Below are 27,675 nucleotides of genomic sequence, written 5' to 3'. Positions count from 1 at the left end.
CAGGTCTGCAGAAGAAAAAAAAACTGCTAGAACTGAATGAACAAAACCTTGAGTGATCAAAACTAATCAGCCCTTGGAGCCAAGTGAGAGGGGTTGAACCCCAGTTCCATGCAGGTCTTGAAGAATGAGCTCAGAAACTGTGAAGAAAGGATCCAAATGATCAAAGAATGACAAAATGTTGAACACTTAGCTGAAGCTACAGAGACATGTCTAGCACTTGAAAGTGGCAAATGAGATGCGAGGAGAATCGGGCTTGCAGGGCATTACGGGAAAGAAGGTGGGTGGAGATTCAGAGCTGAAGTTTTGTAAAAGCCAGCGTTGGATCCAATTGTATCCAAGGAACTTGCAGGCTGATACAGACGAAAAAGACATCGACTCAGTCTGCTTGCCAAGAAACTATCTCATATTACCCGCTCATGGTGAGTCATTTTTTTTCTACCTCAAATGCATTTTTTCTTTCGCATATTGCACAACCTACTGTCCTACTTTGCTGCTTGATTTGCCCAGCTCATCCTCATTACTCAAAAGACACTTAAGTAATGAAATCTTTACAAGATAGCTATACTTTATGTATGCAGGGCACATGGATCAGTTTTTACAAAGACGCAAGTCAACAGCACATACAGTTCAGTCATACATTCTGTACTCAGATTTAACTGTAAAGTCAAAAGTGGAGCAACATTACCTGAATCACTGTTTACATGGGAGCACGGCTTAACAGATTGACTAGGAGGGTGGGGATGGTAACTAGAAATGTAACAAGGTAATACTTAAATGGATAGTAAGGAGTACATCACCTGTAGGTGACACAGGCAAGGAACTGTTGTACTGTTACAACAAAATGTTATTTCTTTTATGCTAGCACGGTCATTCTCAGAAATGTAATATGTTACCCAAACCTTCTTTAATATCGATCTGTCTTTATTTATACACAGTGCCACAACAGTATCAATTAGTATAACATTCCTCTGAAAAATCAGTACCTGCAGACAATGAAGAAGGTCTGTGGTCAGTAAACTGATGGAAACGGACTGCTTTAAGCTCTAGTGGAGCGATAATAACTTACAATGTCTTTTCTGTGATAATATGCTACTTTGCATCAAAAGTATTCCATATGCCTTGTGGCTCAGGTCAAGCCTCAAAGAGGTCATTGAATCACTATATTTGCAGGGTTAATAAATATACAAATAAAACTGACAACTGCTACATGTCTCTACAATATCTACATATATGTGTGTGTGCATGTATTGATCTAGAACTTATTGTTGAATTACTGCCAATGTGAATATGTATCAGTCTAAAGTAATGCAAAATAACATCACTCAGGAAAAGCAACATAATCAAAACTAATTTTGCCAAAAACAAAATGTAAGGCAATGAACCCACATAAAACACCCACTTGTGTACAACTAAACATTGTAAACGATAAAAGTAAATATTGTGAAGAGCACATAGCATAAATCACCAACTGAATTCTGATTCACAGTTGAAATTATATAACCTTCCACTGTAATCCCAGTTATCAAACATAACAAAAACCTTCACAAACAGTGACAGCCATTGAGTGCTTCAAAGGAAAAATGTAAAACTGCACAACTACATTACTGAAAATTACTAGGTGCAGTGAGCCAGTTATAACTTTGTGGTTGCTGAGCAGAGAGTTGCAATTATAACTTTAAATGTAATGCTATGGCTTTAAGGAAAGTATACAGATCATACAACTCTCTATAAGCAATTACTTTCTTAAAGCAGTCTTCCCTCTTCATAAGTTGCCTTACACACACACATTATATATGTGTGTGTGTGTGTGTCTGCGCGCGCAAGTGCGCATATATAAAAATACACACACATGCATATATATATATATATATATATATATATATATATATATATATATATATATATATATATATATATATATATATATAGGTAGCAGTGAATTGCTGAACATTTGTAATGTTGACACCGGTCTAGCTGACTGCATATGATAGACTAGGAGTTGTTTGACAGGGGTGTGAGATCAGCAGTCCCCCAGGAAGGGAAATATTCCCTTTCACTGGGGATTGTGCGATCTCAGAGTTAATATACATAATTAGCAGGGATTGAGGAGGCACAAAGGGGCTTTTCCCCTTGCAAAAAACAAGGATTTACTTTTTTATTTTATGTGGAAGTTTTTCATGCTCCAAGACTGTGTCTTGGTGCATGCATATTTCAGTGTCAAGTTCCATGTTTTTACATTATGTGGTCGATACTTAGGCAGTCGAGTTTGGGTGTTTTGTTTCTGCTAACCTGCATAACACCCATATATGTCTATGTTGTATATAGACACACACACATATGCATACATATGCAGACACACTTGTGTGTGGTTTATGTGCCTTCCACAGTATAAGACAGTGTGTCAGGATTCACAACTGCGTAACAGTGAAAAGAACCATTTTTGCATGCTGCCACAAACAAGCAAACATTAGCTCACACTGTTGAAACAGAGATCAGAACTGATCTTGTTCATTTGTGGGTGCTTCTAATATGATATTCTTTGTTAACAAATAACACTGAAGGGACTGCCAGAGGTACACGAGTAATCAACACAAAGGACATCATGTGGGAGTTCACAGTGGAGGCAGAACACAATAGTAAGAATACAGTCTGTATATTCAGACACATGGTTAACAGACAAGTTAGTTACGGTGGAGGTATAAGGGGGGGCATGATAAAAGGAGTGTTTATTTCTGGAGCTAGAAGGGGGGTAAACAGAGTTTTTACTTTTGGAACTGGGGGTCTTATGACGGACAGAGTGTTTATTTCTGGAGCTAGGAGGGAGGAGGATGGACTGAGTGTTTATTTCTGGAGCTGGGGGGGCATAATGGACCGAGTATTTATTTGTCCCCCATCATTACTTCAGTGGAAGAGGACTTAAGAGTCTGGAGGAGAAAATAAAGTTGAAAGATGTTTATATATGTGACTTTACAAAATGCATTCCTTCAATGTATTTACTTCAAGTAAAGAGAAAGTTGTATTGTTCAGATTTAAATGCTTGGGCCAGCTGGTTTATTTATTGTTAGCTTAAGGGTATGTGCACAAAGGAATGGTGTACTAATAGCTATCCTGCTATGACTTTAAAAGAGTTATGGCCCAAGCTCTTGATACCATATAAATACCCAAAAGTCAGCTTATTTTAAGGGTTAAGAGCAACTGTTTTTGTAGTGTAATAGAGTGGTCTAACTGCTGGCATTTTCAATGTAAACACAAGAAACAGGGATGTCAGTACTGAAGAAGCAATTACTTGAGGCAGCACTGCCAAGGTAACATATGCTGAAAGGACCGGTCCCCCCTCGTATTTTACTTACTGCCACTGGTGCAAATTAAATGCCTGCCGTATATATTGGAATTTGCAATACAGACTGTGGATGTTAGCCACTGTCCATCATAGGATCCATTCCCCAAATGAGTAATGGAGGCAGTGCATTTAGAAGAATGACATGGTGGCAAAGCTCTGATATGTGAAACGTGGGAGTCTTAGCCCCATGCAAAAAGTAAAAAGCAGCTATTTCTCAAATTTTGAGCACAGTTTGGGACAAAAAAAGAAATTTCAGCAGATTACCTAAAAGAGCACTGCAGGGGGCAGTGGGACACGTGAAGGGAATGGATGAAGGTGTACGTAGGGATGAAGGGGTGGAAAAATGTTAAAATGGCAGACCAGACAGGCCTAAAGCTACTATCTACTCCTACAATAAAATAAATGTCTTACTCAAGGTGCACTTTTGGAAAGACATCTTATTTCATTAAGAAAAGAGATTACAAGCTTCAAACCCCAGCCTTCCATAAAATATTTTTCTGCTGCCTTATTATGAAAGTCATAATTTTTGCAATTTATTAAGATCTTTTCACTCGCATTCTCTCTGTCTCCTATCATCCGCTTAAGAAAAAGCTTACTCCAGCACTCAATGGTCCCAATACATACACCCCCCCACACACACACATTCACTTCACATAACATGCATACATACTGGCAATTTTTGAAAATCATCAAATTACCTGAAGTATGGTTTTGTGGTGTGTGTGTGTGTGTGTGTGTGTGTGTGTGTGTGTGTGTGTGTAGGGTTGCAGTACCCAGATGAAACCCAAACCGAGAAAGTGATGACATGTACACACTACACTGAAGTCACTCCACCCAGAAATCAAACTAGAGATCCACTATTTATCACTTCTCATGAACCATGCAGAATAAATATCAGCATTTGGGATCATGTTATTTTCACCCTGAAATTACTAATCTTAAATACCTGAGACCACTACATAATCATTATGGCAGAAAGGCCTTTACATTCTGGCCTTCAGGCATTATCAATGAAAGCAATTACACATAGGTTCATACTAGGCTATCTGCCCTAGGGCATTTATAAGCCTAGCCAGAATGTGTTTGGCTTTCGCCATCCATTTTAAATTTATTTTGCTATGCCCTTTTTCGAGGTTAGTATACTGTGCCTCTGTCTAACAGTGACACAGAAGTGATACCCAGGGTAAACCTACGATCTCCCATCCACTCATCAAGATTCCTCTTGAAGAGAGTCAATGAGGGACTCTGCCTAACCTGGACTGGGATTTTATTCCAGAGTGAAGGGAGCCTCTGGGTTATGAATCTGTCCCTCCAGCATGTGCTATTTATTTCAGTGCTGAGGTTCAAGTCTCTCGAGTGCGTAGCTCGATGGGATTTGGATTTTCTGAGGTGCAGCATGTCCATTAATTCCGGGTTGGACATGGCTTTATACGTCAGGCACAGATCGCCTCTGAACAGGCGGTATGCCACTGAGTAGAGCTGGAGTTTCTTTAACCGGGCAACATATGGCATCTGTTTGAGCCCTTTGATCCTCTTGGTGAGGTACGTTTGGGGTCTTTCCAGTTGCTGCAGGTGTCTGGTAAGGTACATCCCAAAAGGGGCATTGTACTCAATTATGGGCCTGATGAAGGATGAGTAAAGAGGCACGATGACCTCCCCTGATCTAGATCTGAATCCCTTCATGATTAGGTGGGCTATATAAAATGTTTTTCTAACCACTTTGGCCACGTGGTTGTCAAATGAGAGATTGCTATCAACTTGAGTCCCCAGGTCCCTAATTACTTCTTCTGTACTTAATGGATTACCAATTTGTGGGCACTTTGTTTTTGCCAAAGGGGATGACTATACACTTTTTGGCATTTAGCTTGAGGCCATGGCTCTGGCACCAGTTGTCTGTTTCTATGAGGTCCTTTTGGAGGATGCTTGTGTCGGCTGGAGAGTCGATTATGGCGCCCAGTTTGCAGTCATCTGCGAACTTGGTCAGCCACAGTCCTTCCGTGTTGGCCTGTACCTCTGAGAAATATATACCAAACAAGAGAGGTCCCAGGACTGAGCCTTGTGGGACACCACTTGTAACTGGTTTGGAGTCTGACATGGCTCCAGCAATTCTAACCATGTGGGCTCTGTCCTTGACCCAGTTTGCAATCCATCTAGTGACATAGGGGTTTATATTTAAGCTGGTGAGCTTATCTATAATGCCCGAGTGGGGTATTGTAATGAAGGCTTTTGCGAGGTCCAGGTAGGCTGTGTGGACCACCTTCCCCTCGTCAATGGCCTTGGTGACGGTTTCAAAGAAATCAACCAGGTTTAAGAGGCAGGATCTGCCCTTAACAAAGCCGAACTTGGTAGGATCCAGTGTTTGTAGGTCCCCAATATCTTTATTTATGAGGTCCATGATGATCCTTTCCATAGCTTTTCAGACCAAGCTAGTCAGGCTTATGGGGCGATAGTTTCCAGGATCTGTTGAGGCACCACCTTTATGGAGAGGGACCACTGTTGCTGTACGCCACTCTTTGGGCACATATCCTGTAGTAAGGCTGAGATTGAACAGTAGTTTTATGTTTGGGTTTAACTCTTCTTGGAGTTCATGTAGGACGTAGCCCGGGACACCATCTGGTCCCATTGATGCTGTGTTTTTTGCTTTGGAGAGGCGGCTCTTACCTGAGCATCTGAGATGTCAGGGGCAGCACTCTGCTGGGATAGATATTTGCCCTTTGGTGGGGAGGGGAGAGAAGTTTGCGCTGAACCTGTCAGCTAGGATGTTGGCAATGTCTGTGGGTTCGTGTATTTTTGTCATTTTGGACTAATTCTGAGCATATCTGGGAATTACCACCCAGGTTCCTAACATAACTAAAGAAAGCCTTGTGATTATCCTTAGTGTCCTGTGCAATTTTTCTCTCGAAGCTGGCCTTAGACAATTTTATGTGTGCCCGTAGTTTTTGCTAATACTGATCAGTGATGCCTTCCCTTTTTGGGATTTTGCTCTATCATTTAGTAGCTTCCTCCTTCTATTGTATAGTTTTGTTTATGGCTGGGGTCCACCAGACAGGACGCCTGCCTTTGGAGGATTGGGTCTTGGTTTTATTTGGGATCGCATGATCCATGCATTCCTGAAGGTGTTCATAGAATGCGTTTATAAAGGATTCTGTGGTCTGGGCATTTTCCACAGGCCCGGGGCTTTGAAGGATTCCACCTCAGTTTTGAGGAGTGTGAAATTTGCTTTAGAGAAGTTTTTCACTGTGGTTTTCTGGGCAGGGGATGGGGTCGGGATGTGAATATCCAGTGAGATTAGTTTATGGTCTGATCTTACCAGTGAGGGATACACTTCTGGTCTGGAGCATAGAGTCCCCATGTTGGTGATGATCAGGTCCAGTATGTTTCCCCTCTTGTGGGAGTGGTAACAAGTTGTTCCATAGCATTTGAGTTTATAAATTCTAGGAACCTTTGGGCTAGGGTGCTGGAGCTAGAGTAATGCTCCCAGTCTATGTTTGGGTAGTTGAAGTCGCCCAATATAATGGTGTTTGGAGAGACCTTCATATTTTCCAGTGTTCTCAGGAAGGCCGAGTGGGGTTCCTGGGTTTGGGAGGGTGGTCTGTAGCAGGCTATAAACTGGAAGGCAGTTTTACCCACTGTTAGTTGCACATGGATAGTCTCTGATGCTTCGTGCTTTGCCACCAACCTGGAGATGTGGGTATCTTTGATAAATATCGATACTCCCCCTCCTTTTGTGGTTCGGTCCAAGTTTTGGGGCGAAAAGCATGGTATGAGGTATAACCTGGTAGTGCTGGGGTGCTCTCAGGAGCCCTGAACCAGGTTTCTGTTACTGCACAGATATCGATGTTCTCCATGCTAAGGAGAGTTTCGAGTGCGTGCATCTTGAGGTTTAGACTTCTGGCGTTGAGTAGCATTACTCTTAGTTTCTTATCCCTTGTGATACCTATGGAGGTGGGTTTGTCTTTTGAGCCTTGCCTAAAAAAGGCACTATGGGGGTAGCAAGAGCCTTTGCCAATATCCGAAAGCCCAGGGGTGACAGGTGCAAGCCATCCCTAGCGAAGCATCGTGGCTTGTCGAGCATATCATCCCAAGCTGACAGGCATTGGATCCCCTTTGAATGACACCAGTACTTAAGCCAATTGTTGAAATTGATCATCTTGTCTTCATAACCTGAAATACTCCTAACTCTCCAGCTGTCAACGCTGATTGACCAGATAGTCCTGCGGAAAAGCTCCGACAATGAAATGGTCAAGGCTACCCTTCACCATAGAGAGACACATTTTTAAAATTACAGCTATCCTCATAGTAAACCATGCCATACAAAGCCTGTAAAAAGCTTCCGCTAGTTCCTACAACACATCTAACTTCACACTGCATCCTCAAATACATCATCTAAACATGAATGGTTAGATTTCTAGCTTCCCATGCCCCGCAAAGCTTGCCTTTCCTATATCCGCTATCCCTTAGCGCATCCCCACTCTCATTTTATACTTCATTTCTTGCTACGATCACAAATGAATACCATTGTGGCAGTTACATTATCTATAACAATACTGCAATGTTACACACTCACTAAGAAAAGCTACAGGTATTCTTTATTTTCATCAGCATCTCAACCACAGTCACCTTTCACACTAGATGCACCACATTGGACACCATTCCCTCTAATGCCAAAGGAATAGCTACATGCTTGTCCAGCCTGCTCTGTACTAACTACCTTTATATATTACTGCCTGAAGGGCACCATATTTGCTATAACTAAAGTACCAGCATTTATTACATCCCAAAGAGGAGGCTACAGGCTCAGCTTTTCTGTCATTCTATTAGCTGTACTCGCTCTACTTTACATATCGTGCACAAATCAGTCTCTCAATAACATCCAAAAACGACCAACAAACTGATTTCCTATCACTTATCCAATGAATCAGCAACAAGAGACTCCTCCAAAACAAAACACACGCTCTTTGAAACCAAACAAAAATTAACAAAATACAAATTCCTCATCAAATAAAGGATCACAGCACACACAGAAAATACAGATCCTTTCAAATTTCTAAGCTTTTGGCTTTACCCTTATTTTAACTTCACTACCCAGTTGAGCAATAAAAAAAAAAAAAAAAAAAAAGATGAAGACACTACTTTACTGAGGCACAAAAAAAATATCATCCCTTCTTTCCAAGACAAGGACAGCAACAGGGAAAGTCATTCTTCTTGCTTAGTTGGATTATGGCCTACCCTTAGTAACAACAGCTACCAAACACAGAAAAATAATAAAATACAAACGGTCAGTAATCCAAGAACTTTAATATGCTGAGCTCTTTCCCTCTGCCGTAGCCTTCAAGGAGTAAAGCACCTCAAAAACGCATACACTTTATATAATAGCAGCAATCGATAATTAACTAATTATACAACTAAAAAATTAGAAAATTAAACAATAATATAGAATTAAGAAACTAAATTAATACTCTCCAATTCAATTCCTCATTTAACCCGTGAGGGTATAAAGTGCCAAACTTTAAAATATAAACCGATTCTTTAAATAACTGTTCTTTAAACTTATTTACATCAAATTGAGATCCATTCATTTTCTCTAGCTCCGTTTGTTTCACACGAAGTATTGAAACTTTCTTCGGACATAGATGTTCTATTGTCATTACTTTAAATCCTCATTACTGCCTTGATGAAATCGTGCCTGGCGACAGGACCTTCTTCTTTACTGTTATTGATATCCCTTCCATATTCCATCAACCTTACTTTAAATCACCTCCGTCTCCCCAATATAAAATTGGTTACAGGGGCATTTGAGGGCATAAATAACACCCTCAGTATCACATGTAAAATGATCCCATGTGTTAAAACATATATTATTCATTTGTGGAAAAAGTACAGTTTTGTACCTACCATAAATGTAGATGTTCGAGGATCCACATTGCTGCAGTCATCACCTATGGGTAGTCCGCTGTCCTCGGTCGGCCCGAATACCAAAGTGTTAGGCTGGCGTCGGTCATGGATGTTCAGAGCTGACGTCAGTACGCAGTAGTACTTAAGCGCATGACCAACGCCATATCCTCAGTCTTTCTTGCCCCAGATGTCAGAAGGCCTAAAAAGGAAAGGCCATAGCCAAAATAGAAATATCCAACAACCAACTTAAATAAAAGAATCATTATCCCAAAGAAACACAGCAACCCCAAACTATAGAGGGGAAGGAGGGAGGAAAAATTGGACTGCAGCAATGTAGATCCCCGAACATCTACATTTATGGTAGGTACAAAACTGTACTATGTTCTTCGTCTCACATTGCTGCAGTCATCACCTATGGGTAGAATCCCAAAGCAAAGGTAAAGGGAGGCTGGCCAACTAAAAAGGATTAGGAGCTGCCAAAATGCCCTGTAAAACTGCAGTGGCAAACCCAGCCCTAGACTTAGAATAAAGAGGGAGATGGTAATGTTTGGTAAAGGTGTGCACTGAACTCCAAGTAGCTGCCTCCAAAATACCCTTAGTAGCTACCCCCCTTAAAAAAGCAGTAGATGTGGCGGTTGCTCTAGTGGAATGAGGTCTGATCCCCACAGGAACATCCTTCCCATGATGAGAATAACAAAAAGCAATACAATGGCCAATCCACTTAGAAATAGTCTGCTTAGAAACAGCCTTCCCCTGTGAACCCAAAGCAAAAGAAATAAATAACTGTTGAGTCTTCCTGAATTCTTTAGTTCTGCTCAAATAATAGCGTAACTGCCTGTGAATGTCCAGAGAATGCAAGATTTTTTCCCCTTTATTCTGGGGATCAGCATAAAAAGTAGGCAAATGAATAGACTGGTTCAAGGCCACATTAGAAATAACTTTAGGCATAAAAGTAGGGTTAGTCCGCAAGGACACCCTATCCTTATGAAATATCAGGAAGGGTTCAACTGCCATGAGAGCCTGTAATTCAGATACCCTCCTAGCAGATGTAATGGCCAACAAAAAAGCAGTCTTCCAGGACAAAAACTTCAACTCAGACGTAGCTGCAGGTTCAAAAGGAGGTAAAGTAAGCTTTTCCAACACAAAATTGAGATCCCAGGAAGGAGTAGGAGCTCTACGTGGGGGTCTTATGTTTTTTGCCCCTCTAAGAAATTGTTTAAACAAAGGGTGAGAAAATAAAGGAGGGTCACAATCATAGTGAGCAGAAATGGCTGCAGCATGAACTTTCACGGAGGAAAAAGACAAACCCTTGTCTAATAATTCAGTAAGGTACAGAAGTGTAAAACTCAAATTAGGCACTGAGACATCAAAGCTCTTTGCTGTGCTCCAAAGAAAAAACCTCCTCCATTTATCAGCATAAACTTTTCTAGTACTAGGCCGTCTGGCTTCCAAAATGACATTCAAAACCTGTTGAGGAAGCTGAGACCCCCCCTGGTCTAAAACAGAATACGCCAGGCTGTCAGATGCAGGGACTGCACCCTGACATTGAGAAAATGATTGCTTGCCTGAGACAACAGGTGTGGAATTTGTGGCAAAGGCCAAGGGGGCTCCTGTACTAAACTCCTCAGCAGAGGATACCAGTGCTGACGAGGCCAATCTGGTGCTATTAGAATCATGCAAGGCTTGTCCTGCCTGACTTTCAAGAGTACCTTGGGAAGGAGAGGCAGAGGAGGGAAAGCATAGATGTGAAGGTTGTTCCAGCTGAAAGATAGAGCATCCACTTTCCAAGCTTTTGGGTGAAACATCTTTGTGCAGAATTTTGGCAGTTGGAAATTTAGTGGAGAAGCGAACAGATCTATGTCTGGAGTTCCCCAAGCCACTGTCAACTGTTGGAATACGTGAGGATCCAATTTCCACTCCTGGGGATCCACAATTTGTCTGCTCAATACATCTGCTAAGGAGTTCTGTGCTCCTGGCAGAAACCGTGCTTGAAGAGTGATGTGCAAACTCAGAGCAGTCTCCCACAAAATCATAGCTTGCCTGCAAAGAGGGTAAGAATGGGTTCCCCCCTGCTTGTTGATGTACCACATGACTGTTGTGTTGTCTGTTTGAATCAACACCTGTCCTGGTTGAAGTAGATCCTTGAAAGCCATCAGGGCAAATTGGACTGCTAACATCTCCTTCATGTTGATATGCAGATGCTGTAGTCTGGGAGGCCACGTGTCTTGAATCCATTTCCCATTGAAGTGTGCTCCCCAAGCCAGGTCTCAGGCATCCGTCGTTAAGATCGGACTCGCCTCTGGTCGGGTCACAGAGAGTCCCTTGTTTAGGTGACATTCCTGAGCCCACCACAAGAATTCCTTCTGGATGCAAGGTATTATCTGAATGACAGTGTCCAAATCGTGGCAGTGCTGAGTCCATACATTTTTGAGATACCATTGTAGCTTCCTCATATGCAATTTGGCATTGGGAAGTACCAGAATGCAAGATGCCATGAACCCCAAGGCTTGAAGGACTGTCCTTGCAGTCAGCCTGGACATTACTGATAGTTGCTGGAAGTATAGGTGAAGATTTCTTTGTTTGTCCGGGGTCAAAAAAGCCATCTGAGAGGCTGTATTCAGTCTCACACCCAGAAAGCACATGTCCTGAGAGGGTACTAGACTGGACTTTATTTCGTTCACAGAATACCCTAGGCACCTTAAAACTGTCATTACATACTGTAGATGTTGAAGTAACTTGTCTTTGTCTTGAGCAAGAATGAGGCAATCGTCCAAATAAGGATAAATTTGTATTCCTCTCAGTCTTAAGAAGGCTATCACTGGAGCCAGTACCTTTGTGAACACCCTGGGCGCAGTAGATAAGCCAAAGGGCAATGCAGAGAACTGATAATGAAAAGTACCAGCCCGAAAACGCAGGAACCTCCTGCAGCTGGGCCTGATAGGAATGTGAAGATAAGCCTCTTTGAGGTCCAGAGTTACCATCCAGTGATCTTTACCTAGCAGAGGCAGAAGTTGCTGTAAAGTTAACATCTTGAACTTTGGAATGTCTAGGTATGTGTTGAGAATGGACAAATCCAGAATTGGTCTCCAAGTGTTTCCTTTCTTTGGCACAAGGAACAGGCGAGAATAAAACCCTAGGCCTACTTCTGACTGAGGTACCACCTGGATTGCCCCCATTTGCAAAAGCAAAGAAATCTGTTTGTGAGCCTCCAGCCTTTGCTGAGGAGGTACATCTGGCATGCCTTTGAAAGGAGGGAAGGTGTGAAAATAAAACTTGTAACCTAGATTTATAATGTCCAACACCCATTTGTCCTGGGTGACCAAAAGCCAGTTTCGTTTGAATAAAGCCAACTTTCCTCCTAGAGGAGCTGCCAGGCAGGAAGAATCTGGCAGCTGGAGATACAGGTCATTGGGTCTGTTTACGAAAAGGCTGACCCCTGCCCTCACCAGAAGATTGTGCAGGAGAACTCCAAGTCCTAGGCCTGAAAGAACCCTGAGCGTGAGCTCTACCCCTACCACGTCTAGACCTGCCCTTAGACTGAAAATCGGAAGAAGGGTAAGACCATCCTTTTGCAGGCCAATTCCTGCTAAACTTAGGGGGCTGCACTTGCAAAAATTCCTTAACCGTCTGCATGGACTTAGCTTTGTCTTCCATCTTTTTCAAAACTGACTCCACAGGAGAACCAAAAAGAACTTCAGATTGAAGTGGAGCATCCAAAATTCGAGCTTTAACATGCTCTGACAAATTTTGATCCTTAAGCCAGGCATGCCTATGAATAACTGAACCAGTAGCAGCCACCCTGGAAGAAGCCTGAAGAGCATCGAAGCCACACTGCAAAGAATGCTTACCAACCTGATCTGAGGCATGAACTAAGTCCTGCAATTCCTTACATTCTATACCCTCAGCTAAAGCATCTACCTTAGATTTCAACTGACTTAACAGAAAGTTCTGATCCTTCAGCATATGAAACTGGCAATTTAAAGCCCTCATAGCTAGCGTGGAGGAGGTATACACTTTTTTACCCCACCTATCCAAAGCTCTAGCATCTTTATCCAGAGGTACAGGATTCTTAACTACAGAAGCCCTGACACCCTTAGGTCCTTGAATAATAGTTTCCGGGTCAGCTCTAGGACTCTTATACAAATATTTATGAGCCTCTGGAACTCTGTAATACCTGTCTGGCTTAACAGGGGCTGGGGGTAAAGAATCAGGATTAAGGGAAGCTTCAGCAAAAACATCCTGAACAACATCTAAAACAGGGGGAATAGCCAAAGGCCTATGCTGTGGCAAAAACAAAAATTCCCTAAGCCTCTTACGAGAATCTGAGAAATCCTGGCCTTCCCACTTGAAATGCTCCCTCATGGAGTGCAAGGTTTCAGAAAAGGAAAAATCCTCTGGAGGAGAAGCAGAAGGACAGGAATCCTCTGCCTCCGAATCAGAATAGGGAGGAAAATCCTGAATATCCTCAGCTGAAGACTCAGAGCAATCTGAGGAATGCTCCAAACCCTCTAAATCTGTCTCCACTCTAGGCCTCTTCTCAGGAGGGGGCATAGAGCCCCTGATTAAAGTAATCAAATCCTCTGCCATTTTTAACATATGTTTTTTAGGAACAGAGCCTGAAGAACTTGGGCTGATGCCTGTACCAGAAGGACCAGGTCTAGCTTTAGCAGGGCCTTTAGTAACAGAAGTAGAAGGCCTAATCACCTTTTGTAAGGATGGAACCATAGAAACTTGAGAAGCCCCCTCGGCCTGACCTAACTCCTGAGAGGCCAAATCCTGTAACATTAAAGGTTCCCCCTGTGATTCAGCCGAGACCTCGGCTGGATCCACAGATTCAACTGTAGATTCCATAGAACCGGCGTCCGCAACAGACGACTCATCCTGCTTAGACTTTAACGATTTATCCTTTCGCTTTTTTGTGGTAGCGGGCGTCGGAGGATCCGACGGCATGTTGTAGTTACACCGCTTACCGAAAACAAGCCTAGCACAGTCTAGTCTGCATTTAATGGTGCGCTTATTAAATCTAGTGCAAAAGCGACACCCGACTACGTCGTGCTCAGGCCCCAAGCAAGGAATACAGAGAGAGTGATAGTCCCTATGAGGTATCTGTTTCCCACAAGAAATACAATTATTAACTTTTTCTGACATCCGGATTAAGTGAGGCAAGAAAAGACAAAAATATTCCCCAACAGGGTACTTAGCCCAACTGGTCTTCGGTCTGAAACTCGAAAAACGAAAATTTCAGGACGCCGAACGGCACTTGCAAACGCTGCTTCTGCTTCAGACCACGCGGCAAGAAAGACTGAGGATATGGCGTCGGTCATGCGCTTAAGTACTACTGCGTACTGACGTCAGCTCTGAGCGTCCATGACCGACGCCAGCCTAACACTTTGGTATTCGGGCCGACCGAGGACAGCGGACTACCCATAGGTGATGACTGCAGCAATGTGAGACGAAGAACATCTCCTAACCAGAAACTTGCACACCTTACATCTACCACAAGTCCCACTTAATGTTACTCTATGTTCTAAATTCATAGAAGGCATGATTTGCTCCTCACTATAACATTCTGAATATTTTTGCCTCTTCTAAAGGAAATCCCCAGTTTTTCTTTGAACCATTCAGCCACATTTCTGAGGGAACAAAAATATTCCCAATAATACCTCACCTGCTGTACCATCTCAACACTCAAACAGCTATATGTTGTTACAAAATAGATGGTATCAGTCTGTTCTTTATCCCTATTATTTACAGAAGTAATGGATAACTTATTTACATCACTACGTCCGCTTCTAAAAAATTTGGTACTGCTTTATCAGTCATCTCATTACTATATCCCCTTCGCCCAAACATCTCAACAGTTTTACACAGTTCTCGTTTAAAATCATGATCATTATTACATAACCTAGAAATCCTAAGGACTTCACCAAAGGGTAATGCCTCTAATGTATGGAGGGGCGAAAACTTTGTCCATATACAAACTGTGTTCCCTCTTCAAATTTCCTATTGACTGATGTATACAAATGTTTTCCTTCCACAATACTCAATGTGGCATCCATGAAAGATATTCGGGTCCCTATTTTAAGGCCATCAAATTCTAAATGGAATCTACTATTATGCAACTCAGAAACAAAATTTACAACTAAATCTTGACCCCCTTGTACCAAGAATATTAGGTCATCAATAAACCAATAGTACCTAATAACATACTTACGAAAAAAATCATTTCTATACAAATGATCAATCTCAAAGAGGCCCATGCTCAAATTGGCATACATGGGGGCAAAAGATGCACCTATAGCTGTCCCCTGTTTCTGTCTATATAAACTATTATTAAACTCAAAAAAAAAATTATAAGTTAAACAGAAATATATAAGTTCTACTATATATTCAATAGATGGACTACTACCTACAAAAAATCTAAGAGCCTCAATCCCAAATTCATGCCGGATATTCGTATATAGGCTCTTTACATCTAGTGTAATCCAATACATTTGATTATTCCATTCAATATTCTTTATTTTGTCTAAAAAGTCAAATATACCACGAATATATGATGGTAAAGTCTTCACTATAGGTAACAAATAACTGTGTAAAAACAGCTCTATCTTATTCAAAATATATTCACAATCTGAGACTATAAGTCACCCCGGAGGTTGCTAAAGACTCTTATGTATTTTAGGAAGGCAATAAAACAGGGCCATCCTACAACCCTCAACATTAAACTTATTAATAGCCAATTCAGTAAAATATCCCAATCTGTATCCTTTATTAAGTAATTCAACATAGTTAAGAATAGCATTATTATAAACAGAAATATCAGTTCTTTCATAAAAACTGCTGTCACTCAGATGTTCCTCATACATAGCCAAATACTGCAGATAGTGCATAACAACAATTGTATTCCCTTTATCTGAGGGTTTACATATTATATCCCGCATCTTACTAAGAGTCTGAAGAGATTTCCACTCATCCAAGGATAAATTATACTTAATTCCAGATTTATTTTTTATAAACTCATTGTATGAACCTTCAATGGCAAAATTTAACAAATTTGAAAAATGAACATCCTCATTCAAAACAGATGGCATAAAGCGACTTTTATATTTAACATAGTTACTATCCAATCTGCAATATGTATTGCATACAACATCCGAATTACAAGTATGAAACCTTTCACACAAAGTATTGAAACTTTCTTTGGACATAGATGTTATATTGTCATCACTAATATTGTGAAAATCACAACACACAGAAAATACAGCTCCTTTCAAATTTCTAAGCTTTTGGCTTTACCCTTATTTTAACTTCACTACCCACTTAAGCAACAACAACAAAAAAAAATTAAGACACTACTTTTCTGAGGCAAAAAAAATATCTCATCCTTTCTTTCCAAGACAAGGACAGCAACAGGGAAAGCCATTCTTCTTGCTCAGTTGGATTACGGCCTATCCTTAGTAAAGTCTGCATCCAAACATAAATCAACTATAACCTAAATGTGCAGCAATAATGTATGCAGGTTAATAAGTCTCACCCCAAAACAAGAGCACCAGTGTAAAACAATTGAAAGAGCTAACTAGCTACTTCTAAAACAAAGAATAGACCTTTTACTTGGATCACACATTTTCATGTTCCTAAACAACAAAACAGCCCCTCCACCTGAGCACATACACTAATAAGATAATCATCATACCACAGTCTCAGAAATCAAAACTAAACTATATCTGCTTTACAACCCCTAAACATCTCTGCATTGAGTATTTCTTCTCTATACTTGTCCCCAAACTGTGGGGAAATCTGTTCCTTCCAACACAAAAACAATCTACTCTTACTCTATATTCTGTTCACAGCTAAAAGCCCATCTTTACATATTTGTTAAATAAGAGTGTCCTTCATCCAATCACATCATCCCATCTTCACCTCCAATGGCCCTCATCCAATCACATCACCTGACCTCCACCTCCTATCCCTACTATCAGTAATGGAAAAGGAGTACTTTTTTTTTTTTTTAATCTTCCTCTCCCACCTCACCTCTTCACATTCTCCCACGCTTTTACTCAATTTCCAAAACTATTTTCTTACTTTCAAACTTGGAACAGGCATCAGCCAACATTGTAAACAACTGCATTGCCTTCGGATTAATATGACATACTACTACATAAGCTCACACCTTATCTAATTGTTATCTCCAACTGTGTGTCTTAATGACAGTTTTCTGCTCACATTTTTGTTAATTTGTGAGCCAATTCTTTCTTCCCCTTCTGTGACAGAGTGTTATCAGTGCTCTACCCTGGTTAAAAAATGCTGAAGAAAACTAAAATATTAGCATCTGTAGGACATCGCATTCGTTAAAAACAAAGTGTCATCAATGCCTCCACCCCAAGCACAAGTCACTGGCTTGGCCAGCCAACCAAGTTAGCTTCCCTTGGCACTACCTTTGCATACTACTGCCCAAAGAATACCACGCGAGTTGTAAATATGGAATTAACCCTGCTGGTTAAAAGGTTAAGCTTACTGCCAAAAAATGTGTCGTCATACCGTTTGGTAAAAAGTCAGTTCCCACTAATTACCACATTGATGGGAGCCCACTGAAAGCGTTAAGAGATCTGGCGATGCAGGTTGACAGCAACCTCTCCTTCAACCACCACATTGCCACTGTGTTCAGAAAGTTCTTCTGTGTAGCACATCTCATTACCGAGGGTTTTGCATCCAGAAGAAAGAGGTCACAGTCTCTCTCTCTACTCTTCCCTCATTAGACCAATCACTGAGGCCCCATTTGGCATGTACCTCACTAGACACCTGCAACAGCTGGAGAGGCCACAGAAGTACCTCACGAAGAGGATCCTAGGCATTAAACACATGTCCTACACGGACAGACTCAAAAGACTCCAGCTATTCTCAGTCTCATATTGCCTACTTGGAGGCAATCTCTGCTTGACTTACAAAGCCATGTCTGACCCAGCTCCGTTAGAAATGCTCCATCTAAAGAAATCTCAATCCCTGCGTACCACATGCTCCAGAGACCTCAACCTCATTACCACAATCAACAGAACATGCTGGAGGGACAGGTTCCTCACCCAGAGACTGCCCATGCTCTGGAATAGACTTCCTATACATGTGAAGCAGAGCACCTTACTGTCCCCTCTTCAACAGAAATCTTGATGAGTGAATGGGTAATAGAAAGTTCATCCTGGAGATCACTGCAGTGGCTCTACTTGATAGAGGCACTGGGAACTAATGCTGAGCGGCACGATGCCAGGGCACTTCTGTGGGCTAGGCTTGTAAAGGCTCCAGGGCCATTAGCCTAGTACACACCTATGAACAAGTCTGTCAGGCAGTTGGGGACTGATAGGTGGTTGCTTACCCAGAACCATACTTCCTTGTTCTTTTTCTTTGTATTTTAACTAAATAATTAATTTATAGGCTGCTTATTTTCTCCACGTCCTGCTTATGATGTAACCAAACACAGAGACATTATTATTTTTAGACCTGTACTGCACACCTTTTACACAAGGAGCCCCATGAGGTTTTGGCATCGTCTTCTCCCAAGAAGAAGTCCATTATTTAGAGTCTGAGCCAGAGCACATAGGGACACTATTAGAATCCATCCCAAACAGCCCCACCCTGACATCTATTTATTTACAACAGCAGCCCTAAAATGGCCTCCAACTATTTACAACCACCCTAAAATGGCCTCCAACCTGAAGCCTACTTAAAACCACCACCGTAAGATGGCCTATTATTCCATTACTGACCATCTTATAGAAAAGGTAAGTTCATAGATTAGTACTAAGATAACTGCCCTTACGAGCCATTTTAAGCTTAGCCAATTATCCCTTGTGGGACTCAAACCCAGCACCTTGTGTTTGTAAGGCAAACACCTTAACCATTAGGCCACCCTTTTCTGAGACGGCTTACCAGTTGGGCTAACTCTGCCTTGAAACACATTTATAGACTCCAAGGCAGTCAGTTTCCATCAGTGTACCAAAATGGCAGCCACCTTCCTCACCGTTTGCAGGTACTGCATTTTCAAAACATTAACTATGCTAATCGATACTGTTGTGGCACAGTAACAGCCTGCAGAACTTTATATGCCTGGACATTTTGTTCTACCTATACAGAAGACTGAGGGGACTAATCACATTTTCACTGCTTGCAGCTTACTAACAACATCCATAATCAAGGCCTTACAGTTCCTTAGCTGTACTATTTTAGTTTAGTCTTTTCTCACGTATCCTTACCTGCCATAATAGAATCCTTTTTAATCCATACACCTAAATACTTCATATATATCATGTCCCCATAAATTCGTGTGTGGATACATTGTTTTATCTTCATTCATTTTACATCCAGAAATGCTTCAACTGTTTGAAAATATTTCACATCACTGAAATGTCCTCTTCTGGATTTATCATGAACAAAATTATATCATATGCAAATAAAATTTTTCTTGATTACCGTATTACCATAATACAGGAAGTTACTAAGCTATTGGCCCTGAGGCCCTTATAAGCCTAGCTAAGAGTTTAGCCCATGCATAGACAAATCAGCACCCGATGCCCCTGTCCAGCAGCGAAATGGGTGGAATCCCAGGGATGTATTTTCTATTTCCCATCCAGTTATCCAGACTGTGCTTAAAATCTCAGTTATATTCTTGAATTTCGAGTCCCTTATTCTCTTTGCCAGTGGATAAACCAAATAAATGTGAAAGAGGACACCCCCTGCCTGATTCCTCTGTTGAAATGTAGCTGGTCAGAAAGGGAATCTCCCACCCTAATTCTGGCCTGTGTCCTTTCACATATTCTCCTAATTAACCTTATTATTCTATCAGGGAATACAAATGCTTCCATTGTCCTACTCATAAAATCATAGCTTACTCTGTCAAATGCTTTCTCTGCATCAAGACCTGCCAACAACAGTGGTATTTTCTTACATTCTGCTTCCCTCTAGATTATCATTGTTCTACTAATGTAAAAATGTTTGCCAAACCTCCACAAAAACAACACTGATCCATATCTACCAATTTTGACAACGTGTTTGCCATGCTCCTTAACTGATATAGGCTCAAACACTTTATAACAGACTCATAGGAGGTCTATCACACACCGAATGTACTATTTAGCGAACACATACTAGTTGAACACTAATACGCAAAAACACTAAATAGTGAACGTTTAAACAAAATGTTTCACTGGGTTAAAAACCAGTTGGCCAACCCAGCGAACCACAGAAAAAAAACACCAAACAAAACCCATCGTAGTTGGGGGGCAATGCCCTCCACACCGCCACTAACTAAAGATACCAACTCAGAGATCGAAGTACAGTGGGAAAGAGGGCAAATCCCCGAGGATGGCTGACCATTTTTTTCCCTGCAAAACATTTCACTTAAATGAAAGTTCGCTATTTAGTGTTTTCGCTTATTAATGTTCGACTAATAAGCGTTCGCTAAATAGTACAGTCGATGATATGATATAGACGCATTCATAGGTACTTACTAGGCTATTGATCTGTCAACTATTATAACACAGAAGGTATAATGCTCTAATTTGTAGGATTTTTGCCCACACATTAAGCTTCACTACACTTAGATTTACAAATTGGCTTCATAAACTTAGACCTGTTTAAAAGCGCATATATTTACTAATATAGGATCATGTAATCCTAGTGCTGTTTGTTTTGTGAATGTGTAACAGTTCCATCAGGACCAAATTTGAGAATGCCTTGTAGGTAAGGCATAGGATCACCCATAAATAGTTGGAAGGAGTCAGATTGAAGGGATAGGGTTTTTAGGCAATCCTCACAGGACATGTTGTGTATACCCTGCATTTTTCTTTTTTATGGAACCTCTCAGGCTGCTCCAGTTGTTGCAAGTGCATGGTCAGGTATATGCCAAAAAGTGCATTGTACACAACTATTGGTCTGATGAGGGCCAAGAACAGTGAGGCTACAGCCTTCTTGGATCTGGATGCCGTGCCCTTGTTTATAAGATGGGCCACGCAGGACTTCCTCACCACCATGGACACATGATGGTCAAAGTTCAGGTTACTGTCTTAAGTGTGTACCTGGATCTCTGACCACTGGGTCCACTTTAGGGGTGTGCTATTAATGTTGTAATTTGCAGGGGTATTTTACTTCCCAAAGGGTATAATTATGTTTTTTTTTTTTGCATTTACTATTAAGGCCATGGCTCTGTTATCAATCATTTGTCTGAGTAACTGGGGGATTCACCAACTGCCCCCAACTTGCAATCATCAGTAAACTTGGTCAGGCAAAGGCAATTTCCATTAGTTTTGATTTCAGAGAAGTATATTCCAAACAGGAGAGGTCCCAGCACTGAGCCCTGTGGCATACCACTAGTAACTGGCCTCTTGCTGGAATTGGATTCCCCAGTCCTAACAACATATGTCCTGTCCGTAAGCCAAATGGCTATACAACTGGTGATGTAAGGATTTATGCCCAATTTTGTGAGTTTTGAATTATATCAAATGCCTTAGCCAGGTCAAGGTAGGCAGTATACAGTGTTTTACACTCATCCATGACCTTGTTGACTTTCTTAAAGTCCACCAGATGGAGAAGGCATGACCTACCCTTGATGAAGACAAACTGGGTTGGATCCAGTGTTTGGAGATTTCTTATGTCATTGTTTATCAGGTCTAGGATTACTCTTTCCACGGGATTGCATATGAGACTAGTCAGCCTTGTGGGTCTGTAATTTCCCTGGTTTGTTAATGGTCCCCCTTTATGCAGAGGGATGACTGTTGCTGTCCTCCACTCCCCAGGGACAAAGCCCGTCTGGAGATTGTGGTTAAACAGAGATCCTACTGGGCCTGACAGATCCGGCTTCAAGCTATTTAAGGGGCATCCTGTGATACTGTCAGGACCCACTGAAGCAGTGTTTTTAACTTTGAGAGTGCAGTGATGACCTGTTCTTTTGTGATGACTGGTAGGAGAATGGTGGTGGGTATTTCCTGGAGGATAACCAGTGGTGATAGGCGGTGAAATTCGAGAGGAACTTATTGGCAAGCAGATTTTCTATATCCTCTGTCTGAGTATAGGTTGTGCTATTTACAACTTTCTCCTCACATGGTTAGGTGTTACCCTTAAGATTGTGGACACAATGGAAAAAATGTCTTATAGTTATACTTTGCTTGGGAGGCTCTTTCTGCATCAAAGTTGGCTTTTAAAGACTTGACTAGTCCCCTGACTTTCTTGTTTAAACTAATTATAGAGTTTTATTTGCCCTGTTGTGCTTGTTTTCTCCAATTTCTAACAGGAATTTCTTTTTTCTCTTGTATAGCCTGTTTATACAAGGAGTCCATCAGGATGGCTTGCTTTTGCAGCTTGACTTTGGTTGATTACAGTCTGATATTGCTGTTTCTATGCACCTGCTTATATGGTGCACAGTCCTTCTGTGTACACCTCTGTATAGGTCTCCATATTTTCTGGGTTGGGGGTGCTTCGAAATTAGCTATGCCGTCGCTTAACAGAAGGCAGTTAGCCTTAGAAAGGTTCTTAAAGGTTCTGAGGTTAGACAGAAGTTCTAGTTTTATATTTATTTCAAATGAGAGAGCTTTGTGATCTGATCTAACCAGTGAGGACGTTATAGTTGGGGGGGGGGGGGGGGCAACACTACCTCCATGTCCATGAGCATCACATCTAAGATATTTGTACACCTAGTGGTAGTGCAGACTAGCTGTTCCAGGACACAAAGTCTAGAAATCTGAATGTTAGTTGTGTATGCTTCCCAGTTAATGGACAGGTAGATTTAGGTATGTTTTTTCTGGGTCAAGGTGGGGGACCTGTACATAGGATATGGCAAGGGATTTTAACTACAGTTAGATGGACATGGAGTAGCTCAAATGTGTCATGTTGTTTGATTAGATTTGAGGGTGCTTATTTTTTATGTAGATTTGTACACCTCCTACTCTTGTTTTTTCATGTGTAGTAGGTGGTCTGAATGTACTGAAGGCAATATAAGCTTGCTTACTGGGGTGCCTTCCAGGAATCTGAATCATATTTCAATAACTGCACAGATGTTAGCATGGTCAAGTGTAAGGAGTGCTTCCAGGGAGTGTAGTTTCTTGTTTAGACTCCTACTATTAAGCAGTAGTACCTTTAGCCCATCATGAGTAGACTTTGCTATGTTGGGAGGTTTACCTGTTTGGTAATGCCTAAAAAGGCAATATATGGACGGATAATGATTTGGCCAATATCCAAAAGCCTAGTGGCAACAGGTGCAGACCATGTCATTCATGAGGGAGAAGGATGCTACCCAGGGTGAATTCGAGGTTACCCATCATGGTGATGATCATCATTCTAATCATGGTTTAATATGTCATTCATGAGGGAGAAAGATGCTAACCAGGGTGAATTTGAGGTTACCCATCCTGGTGATGATCATCATTCTAATCATGGTTTAATATGTCATTCATGCGGAGAAGGATGCTAACCAGGGTGAATTTGAGGTTACCCATCATAGTGATGATCATTCTAATCATGGTTTAATACGTCATTCATGAGAAGGATGCTAACCAGGGTGAATTCAAGGTTACCCATCATGGTAATGATCCTCATTCTAATCATGGTTTAACATATCATTCATGGGGGAGAAGGATGCTAACCAGGGTGAATTCGAGGTTACCCATCATGGTTATGATTATCATTATAATCGTGGTTTAAAATGAGGTAGAAGGATGCTAACCAGGGCGAATTCGAGGTTATCCATCATGGTGATGATCATTATAATCATGGTTTAATATGAGGGAGAAGGATGCTAACTAGGGTGAATTTGAGGTTACCCAACATGGTGATCATCATTATAATCATGGTTTAACATGCCATTCATGAGGGAGAAGGATGCTAACCAGGGTAAATTCGAGGTTACCCATCATGGTAATGATAACCATTCTAATCATGGTTTAATATGTCATTCATGAGGAGAAGGATGCTAACCAGTGTGAATTTGAGGTTACCCATCATGGTGATGATCATCACTGTAATCATGGTTTAATGTCATTCATGAGGGAGAAGGATGCTAACCAGGGTGAATTTGAGGTTACCCATCATGGTGATGATCATCATTCTAATCATGGTTTAATATGTCATTCATGAGGGAGAAAGATGCTAACCAGGGTGAATTTGAGGTTACCCATCATGATAATGATAATTCTAATCATGGTTTAAAATTGAAATGGGTCTATACAATAAGACGCCACAGTCTTCAAAGATGATGCTGATGCTTCCCCTCCTTTTAAAATATTATTACCCCAAATCTTCCAGATCTTTAGCACTGTCTTCCCTCCTAGCTTTCAAACGTCTGCATTAATAACTTGTGTTCCTGGAGATTTCCCTGTTGATTGATAATACATCACCATTTTTATCTCATCCCCTTCTATCTTAGCAATTAATTACTGAACCTCATCTTCCTTGAAGCTTGGGATAATTAAGTCTTCAGGAAGTATTCCAATTGTTGCTCTCTTGATTTCCACATTCTCTTGCTTTACACAAATGTTCATAACATTTCCAAAATATCTCTAATACCACTACATGATTTCTGGTCATTTTTCTTGCCATACCCTCCCTAATTTTGGAAACAACCCTTTCTATTTTCTGTTGCCCAAGTTGTACTAAAACATTCTGTGCAGTAGAGTTAACACCAATCTTTCTAAGCCTATGAATATTATATAGGTACCCCCTAACTTTCTAAACCTATGAATATTATATAGGTACCCCCTAACTTTCTAAACCTATGAATATTATATAGGTACCCCCTAACTTTCTAAACCTATGAATATTATATAGGTACCCCCTAACTTTCTAAACCTATGAGTATTATATAGGTACCCCCTAACTTTCTAAACCTATGAATATTATATAGGTACCCCCTAACTTTCTAAACCTATGAGTATTATATAGGTATCCCCTAACTTTCTAAACCTATGAGTATTATATAGGTACCCCCTAACTTTCTAAACCTATGAATATTATATAGGTACCCCCTAACTTTCTAAACCTATGAGTATTATATAGGTACCCCCTAACTTTCTATTTAGCACCTGCAGTTGATCCTCTTCTTTTTCTGTCAGATTCCCCCTATTCTGCAACACTTCAACTTCTGTCAGCCCCTCTAAATAATTCCAACTACTTTCTTATCTCTCTCTCATTTCTTAAATGCTATTGTAATGTAATCCCACTCACTAGATATCCATTCTAAAGACATTTTACATTCCCTAATAACCCTTAAATAATTTCCACTATCCATTCCCTTAATTTCTCGCTTTTTAACAGATAAGTAGGGTAGGGCCAGCATCTCACTTTTACTTCTATACCCTGCATCACTCTCTTGGCTTATATCAGCGCTTGATCTAAAATAGTTACTGTATTGGTGTCAAAGCTATCAATTAAATACGTACCCTGATGTGAAATATAATTTCTATCCCTGTTTAGCTCAATTATTGTATCTTGGGGAATATGAAAATTCTGTCGGACATCCTACTACTGAATTCACAACTTCCAAACCAAACATGCTTGTATATTTCTTCAGAAATCTACCCTCTTTTGTTATATTTTCCCTTCAAGCTCTCCCTAATACATGCTCCTTATTGCAAATGAAGTTCCATTCCCCACCCATTAATAAAATGATATTCTCTGCTGAAACATGATTTTTCCCCATTTTTAAACTCCCTAATAGCAGTTTTTGGTGGAATATAAATAGATGTCAGCATAATCATCTTCCCTTGCCTCTTACTATTACAAATCTACCATTATTGTGTTTTTTCCTCTTCTATTACTATTAGAACCACTATAGCAACCAACATTATTACACCACTTTTGTCACTGATATCCTGCTGATTGTGCACACTGATATCCTTTCTTTGTCAAATATGCATGTCAAATGTGTCTCCTGTAGCATTGCTATTTGTACCCTGTATTTCGTAACATAATTTAATACTCTTGTTTTTTGTGTAGACCCGCAATTCCATTTAAGGTCCATGATAATATGGACAGAAGCCATTATCCGTCCATCCACAACATCTTTTTCCTATTTTTGCACATGGGGTCGGGGTGTCACTTCAACACTGACAATCATCTAGAGCCAAGGTTAACACTGCCAAGTGGTTAGCCCTGCCGCAGAAGCCATTATGACAGAATGCTTTTATTTCTGCCTATTGATTGTACATGACAGTTCTTTTTAATGTGTATTTCAAACTTTTGGCTTAAGTACACATGCTAATGTTTAGCAGGGTGATCGTTTACACAGTTGTTTCTTCTCATCTTCATTTGATCCTATGTCACATACAGTTGTTTCTTCTCATCTTCATTTGATCCCATGTCACATACAGTTGTTTCTTCTCATCTTCCTTTGATCCCATGTCACATGCAGTTGTTTCTTCTCATCTTCATTTGATCCCATGTCACATGCAGTTGTTTCTTCTCATCTTCATTTGATCCCATGTCACATACAGTTGTTTCTTCTCATCTTCCTTTGATCCCATGTCACATGCAGTTGTTTCTTCTCATCTTCATTTGATCCCATGTCACATACAGTTGTTTCTTCTCATCTTCCTTTGATCCCATGTCACATGCAGTTGTTTCTTCTCATCTTCATTTGATCCCATGTCACATACAGTTGTTTTTTCTCATCTTCATTTGATCCCATGTCACATACAGTTGTTTCTTCTCATCTTCCTTTGATCCCATGTCACATACAGTTGTTTCTTCTCATCTTCATTTGATCCCATGTCACATACAGTTGTTTCTTCTCATCTTCCTTTGATCCCATGTCACATACAGTTGTTTCTTCTCATCTTCATTTGATCCCATGTCACATACAGTTGTTTCTTCTCATCTTCATTTGATCCCATGTCACATACAGTTGTTTCTTCTCATCTTCATTTGATCCCATGTCACATACAGTTGTTTCTTCTCATCTTCATTCGATCCCATGTCACATACAGTTGTTTCTTCTCATCTTCATTTGATCCCATGTCACATACAGTTGTTTCTTCTCATCTTCCTTTGATCCCATGTCACATACAGTTGTTTCTTCTCATCTTCTTTTGATCCCATGTCACATACAGTTGTTTCTTCTCATCTTCCTTTGATCCTATGTCACATACAGTTGTTTCTTCTCATCTTCCTTTGATCCCATGTCACATACAGTTGTTTCTTCTCATCTTCATTTGATCCTATGTCACATACAGTTGTTTCTTCTCTTCTTCATTTGATCCTATGTCACATACAGTTGTTTCTTCTCATCTTCATTTGATCCCATGTCACATACAGTTGTTTCTTCTCATCTTCATTTGATCCCATGTCACATACAGTTGTTTCTTCTCATCTTCCTTTGATCCCATGTCACATACAGTTGTTTCTTCTCATCTTCCTTTGATCCCATGTCACATACAGTTGTTTCTTCTCATCTTCATTTGATCCCATGT

At 40.7% G+C, this 27,675-nt stretch overlaps 1 protein-coding gene across 1 annotated transcript in view; it reads right to left on the bottom strand.

The window, feature by feature from the left end:
• The window catches only part of LOC122810494 (neuron navigator 2-like), a 2,968,645-nt gene that overhangs the window by 300,224 nt on the left and 2,640,746 nt on the right, over positions 1–27,675 (bottom strand). The window contains exon 34 of the mRNA XM_044082075.1: positions 15,649–15,823. Coding sequence (XP_043938010.1) covers positions 15,649–15,823 — 175 coding nt within the window. The remainder of the gene's footprint in view (positions 1–15,648; positions 15,824–27,675) is intronic.

This window comes from Protopterus annectens, chromosome 9.part0 (assembly GCF_019279795.1).
Source record: "Protopterus annectens isolate FY-2018-M chromosome 9.part0, PAN1.0, whole genome shotgun sequence".
Taxonomy (NCBI): Eukaryota; Metazoa; Chordata; order Ceratodontiformes; family Protopteridae; genus Protopterus; species Protopterus annectens.
This window is presented reverse-complemented; position numbering and strand designations above follow the sequence as displayed.